This window comes from Leptonotus elevatus, chromosome 11, assembly GCF_054856555.1.
Source record: "Leptonotus elevatus isolate MCC_2025b chromosome 11, RoL_Lele_1.0, whole genome shotgun sequence".
In the NCBI taxonomy this organism is placed as follows: domain Eukaryota; kingdom Metazoa; phylum Chordata; class Actinopteri; order Syngnathiformes; family Syngnathidae; genus Leptonotus; species Leptonotus elevatus.
In genome coordinates, this window is record NC_141249.1 from 13,837,675 (window position 1) to 13,843,119 (window position 5,445).

The 5,445-nt window shown below is 36.0% G+C and overlaps 1 protein-coding gene across 2 annotated transcripts; it reads right to left on the bottom strand.

The window, feature by feature from the left end:
- Positions 1 to 162: 162 nt before the first annotated feature.
- On the bottom strand, positions 163 to 4,354 carry hsh2d (hematopoietic SH2 domain containing). 2 transcript variants are annotated; one of them, XM_086089573.1, is made up of 6 exons: positions 4,258 to 4,354; positions 3,528 to 3,676; positions 2,221 to 2,310; positions 1,589 to 1,754; positions 983 to 1,111; positions 163 to 899 (listed from the first exon to the last, which is right to left on the bottom strand). In XM_086089573.1, the coding sequence occupies exons 2-6, from the start codon at positions 3,644 to 3,646 to the stop codon at positions 561 to 563; spliced, it is 843 nt and encodes a 280-aa protein (XP_085945699.1). In that variant the 5' UTR covers positions 3,647 to 3,676; positions 4,258 to 4,354; the 3' UTR covers positions 163 to 560. The 2 variants fall into 2 exon arrangements, with proteins under 2 accessions (XP_085945699.1, XP_085945698.1); XM_086089572.1 differs by lacking the exon at positions 4,258 to 4,354 and adding an exon at positions 3,883 to 3,958.
- Between the last annotated feature and the right edge of the window lie 1,091 nt (positions 4,355 to 5,445).

Consider the following 5,445-nt stretch of genomic DNA (forward strand, 5'->3'; position numbering starts at 1 on the left):
GTGGCCTTAGAAATCCAACTAACCCGATGCATTGTGGTTAATGTAGTATTTGTTAAAGCCACAAAGTTGCTGTTTGAAATAAGTTTAGTTTTTTTTGTCATGTCTGTGATCTGATCACGATTGTGACCAACATTAAAATACTCATCAAAAGAAAGACAACAATTTTAATCCAAAAAGTACATTTAATGTTATTGTAAAGCACTGTAACATTATGCACAATTTGAACATTAACACTGTGCTTAGATTTAGGGGGGAAAGGGAAATAACGATTCATTTAAAATGTATATTACATAATATTTAAATAGAATTGTACCTAAATAAATGCCTTTAAAAACTTCCAAAAGAATAAATGCAAATACATTGAATGTAGAAGTTAGTTAGACATTATTTCATGTGCCATTAGAGGGAGCCCACATACCACTAGTGGTATGCATATCACATTGACAATTAGAAAATATTATATACATAACTACATTTAGCAAATGGATGCATGGATGGATTGCGCATTCACATTATAAGGGGTTTGCCTCTATAACAATCCTGTTGGCGTGTATTCTCTTTCACGCTTTTTCTGCTTTGTATCCGGGTGCGAAAGGAGGAGGTGGTGAGTATTCCACTGGTAGTCCCTCGTCATTGTAAGCGGAGAGTGCGTCGTCGAACAGCTGCTCCCAGGACATCTCCTGCCGCTCCTCAGTCTTGCGAGGCGAATTACTCTTAGTGTCTGTCTCATCGTGATGGTCAAAGGTAGGAGCGGGGGCCACCTCCGGAGCGGGGGCCACCTCCGGAGCGGGGGCCACCTTCGTGTTGGTGGGTGTGGGTAAATTCTTCGAAGGAGTCTCGAGAGGTTTGACAGACAGGGCGATGTCTGTGATGTATCGCTTCCTGGTCTTTGGAACGGGCTTTAAATTAGGAACATAAAAAGAGAGAAATGTAATCGTTTGAAGCAAAACAGAAGTGCAACTGATGGTTAAATGATTCTTACCATGGCTGGAGGCGTAGGGATGCGGTGCTCATCGTTGTTTTGATGATCTTGATCTTCTTTTGATATTATGTGACTCTTGTTGGATTGCACAGAACTATTCCCGCTGTATTTCTTCTCGACATTTAAGGCCTAATGTCAAAGCAGACAGAATAAATCAACATGAGTTTCAATACTAATGAATACAATGTTAAAAAGAAAAGCAAAAGTATTTCTGTATCCACATCTTGAACTGGATTTATGCCAATATGTATTCAGTCTTTAATTAATTTATTGGATTTTATTTTTTGTTTCTATATTGTCGTAATGAAAACTGAAAGTGCACATTTGGCTCAGTAATGATGTATGCAGACAATTTCAGATATACAGTGTCAGTGGCCTTAAAAAGTCTACACACCCCTGTTAAAATAGAGTAAAATAAAAAGAAAGTAAAAATAAATAATTGAGATATTGTGGTTGCACAAGTGTGCACACCCTCCTTCCTATAAGTGGAAAGTATCTGTGCTCAGAATTAACCTACCATTCAAATTAATTTGAAATGGAAGTCAAAGCAAAAAATGTCAGCAAAAGCCTACTAGAATATCGGAAGTAACTGCTCCGAGTCCTCACCTGACCACAAGAAAGAATCAACACCTCGTTGTGAGCCGCAATGGGGACCTTTCGGTGAAAGTCGACCAGTTGTTGCAAACTGGGGTGGCGCCCTTGCTCACCCATAATGGCGCAAGAGCCGTCCTCCTTGGAGTCAATCATGAAATGTCTGACGCGGCCCTCAGCGCTGAGGCGGGAAAGAGTAAACAACAGAGTGTGAGACTGTGTCAGTGCACTGCAAAAAGTAGTGAAAAACATGAAAACAGAAATTAAGTGTGGAATATTTGAATTAATTTCAGCATTTTATAGGTCATGGATAAAAATATACTGTGATGGTTGAAGGTGGCGATCTTATCTTAAATGAACACAGAGACTTTTTATATACTTTTAAACAAATTTCGAGGAAATGCCTCCCACTCGAGGAAATATGTATTTTTACAGTTACACAATCAAAATGACCTCTATCAAAATGTCCTCGCCCTGTATGGGGGCTCACATTAGTTCATTCTAACTTATATTCCACCCTTTCAGAGTTAATTAATGACCCCAAACTACAGTAAACAGTAAACTCTGACTTAGCAAGATTTCTTAAATACATAGCGAGCCTCAAAAACACCCTCCAATGGCTGTGATGTCCTAAAACAAAAACTCACCGATGCGAGAGCGTGTAGCCAGCTCGGCTCTCGCTGACTCGAATAAGGAAGGAGCCTGGAGGCTTGGGAGTCAGAATTTCTTCTGCAGACCTGCACATAAACGCAAAGACAAGCCTCTTTAATATGAAAAGTGATCTCTATAACTGATTTTTAAACCTGGGTCTCTTAACACCGGGTCCAAAAGCTGTTCCAAAACGTAATTTGCAACTAATGTTGGATTATTAATCAAAGTGAATGCTACATATGATGACAATTAAAAACCCTGATATGATTAGGATGTAGTATCAATACCATTTTTTTCTAAAAAACAAACAAACTTGTTAACATGTTGTGAAGAAAATGAAGCAGAAACCTGAATGATCTGCACATACGCAGTAAAAACATCAAATAGTCCATTGCATCATGGGAAGGCGTAGCGGAGCCCTTGAAACCATCAAGACAAATTAAGCAATGCAACCTTTTTTTGTCGAAAAAAAAAAGATCCTAAAAAAAGAACTAATGTCACGCACACATGAGCTGTGGTGTACAACAACAGCCTACCGGTCTTGACGGAACGGCTTGATGAATACTAATCGCAATCTTCTATCTAGACATGATGAGTGATGGCATCGTGTTAAAAACATTGTGTAATATGATCAGTTAAAAGTGTAACATCACAGCCCAAAACATTATTTAATTCTGTCCTGTGCATTCTTATGAGATCCAATTCAAGAGTTATAATTGTATTATTATAATTGTATTAATAAAAATAAAAAAAACTTATTTTCATTTCATCTATAATTTCAAAATAAAGAGTAATATTGTGCAACATTAAGCTTTCTAGCCCCTCTATTTTTAATTTAAAAAAAAAATTGTTATGTCTTTCAACAGCAGGCCATTAAAAACAGGCCAATAATATATGTATATATATATATATTCATTTGAGGTTTTTTTCCATTTGAATCTCCATTAAATTTATATATGACATTATTATAGATATCAATCACAGCAATAATAGATATACAGCAATATACAATGCCTTCATTTGTTTATTGTGTTATGCTATATATATATATATTTTTTTAACTTGTTATACATTAGTAACTAAACAACATGCTAAAAAAAAGTGATATTATAATTTGATGATTTAAATTTTAGGAAATTATTTCACTTAATTTTTATACACATTTTATTTTGGTTTTATTTCGGTTGATTGATTTATTTTGCCGAATCTAAGAATGACCTGGCCTATAGCAAAATAAATAAATAAATGCTTCAAGGTGTGTTTTTCTTTTGTGAAGTGTACACAACTGATTGTATTGACTTACTTCCTGCTAATTCTCCAGTAGAACCATTCAGGGACAACTCCATCTTGGATCCAAGTTGGTTGGGAAGCCACAAACCAGGTATTCTTTAGCGGTTGGTACAGCTCACTCAGCTCGGTCATATTGAGAAAGGCTTAATTAACTAAATGTGTCTGTTAAAAAAGCAGAGAGAAATTAATACATTTCATTCAAAGTTATTGTGTTTTGACAAAAACAGTGTGTCTCCAATCTACTTTTCCCACAAATAACACTCTTTAGCCCACAATTGTATTGTTTAGAGTTTTACCGACACATAATACTAATAAATATTCAAATTTAGATATTTCGAAATCTGCCAGAGCCAAACAAAGAAACTCACCCTCTCTGGTATACCCTTTGGATTGAAAATGATATCCGAGATCACGCACCTACTTAACAAACCTGTACCTGGGTGGGCGGGGCACAAATGCGTCATGCGGAACAACGAGGTCATATAAACATTGTCACATTGTAAAGGAAATAAATCTGTCGGTAAAACTTTTCCAATAACAGGGGAGAGACTGTAGTAAACAACTGTGAGACAAATACAAATGTACATTAAATGCTAGGTTTCAAATATAGTTCCTTCTACTGTATGTAGCCTGCTAAAGATAAAATGTCATGTTTCTTCTCTACTTATCATTCTTTTCACATTGATAGAAAATCCCTTGGTGGGACACCGTGATAGTTGACTGATGACACATATTGTACTTACCAGCGTGGAGTCACCGCCAAAAGAACCAGTTTGAAAGCTTTTCATGCCATGTCATGTTGACAACCTGTTACGGAATTCCTCTTCGATGGTTTGTCTCCATTCGGAGCCCAAAATGCAAATGAGGATGTTCCCCTCCCGCCCCCAGCAATGGTTTATTTCAAGTATTTCAACATAGAGACGTCAGCCAAATTGCATAACAGTATCAAAATAAATGTCACTGCATCTATAGTGAATCTGAGGTGTGTACCAACCGGGACAACTGAACAGTTTTTTAAACACTGATGGAACCTGTTCATCAGCAGATCAAAACACCTGTGATGAGAGGATGGCACGAAATGAGAATCACTATGAAAATATAAACTACTGAGGAACTCCTAAAACACAAGTTAGAATTATCGACAAAGTAGAGAACAAAACATACGGCTTATAAATATATATACACATATACTGTATATATATATATATATATATATATATATATACACAGTATACTGTATACAATACTGATACTAGGTATCGTATTTCAAGGTATTGGTGGCCGCCCTCTTGTGGCCATTTCACAAACATCCATCCACAGTCACAATAATACTTAGACAATTCAAGAACTAGCAATTAGAAAAATAGAAAATTTACATTAAAATTCCTGTAATTTTAAGGAAAAATATATGGCATATATAGGTCTTTTTTGGGGGGGCGGAGGGATTTATGTACCAAGTACTAGTAATATAGTACTAGGCCTGAAAGAAAATGTAACCATTTACTTCTTTGTACTGTATTATTCATTTGTGTGAATATCGCTGCTGAGAAAATTTTCTCTGAAGGGATGAGGTAGTATCTTTTCATTTTTTTTTCTTTTTCTTTCTTTTCTAAAGAGCTCAGTATTGTTCATTCGGAAATGTCATCATCATTGCTCTTTATTTTTATTTTTTATATATATATATAATTTTTTTCTAATGAATTGAGATTGATTGTGTCTGATGAAAGGCTTTGCCGTCATTCTTCACACTAGAAAAAGAACACACCTAGGAAATGATTACAGCATCTAATTGCGGTTAAATGATTTGGGTGGAGGTGTGTGACTAACTCAAGACGCTCATTACAAGTGCATGCAACCACAGCAAAAACAAAGATGAGCACATGACGGCACATGTGATTTCTCAAAATAAAACGGCAAACCAAACAAACAGA

Bases quoted from the DNA above. Each gene is read 5' to 3' on its own strand.
- hsh2d (XM_086089573.1), bottom strand. From the start codon at position 3,646: ATGACCGAGCTGAGTGAGCTGTACCAACCGCTAAAGAATACCTGGTTT. The intron at 1,755-2,220 runs GTGAGTTTTTGT...TTCCCGCCTCAG, and splicing joins GGCTACACGCTCTCGCATCG to CGCTGAGGGCCGCGTCAGAC. The intron at 1,112-1,588 runs GTGAGGACTCGG...CTTTGACATTAG, and splicing joins TGATTCTTTCTTGTGGTCAG to GCCTTAAATGTCGAGAAGAA.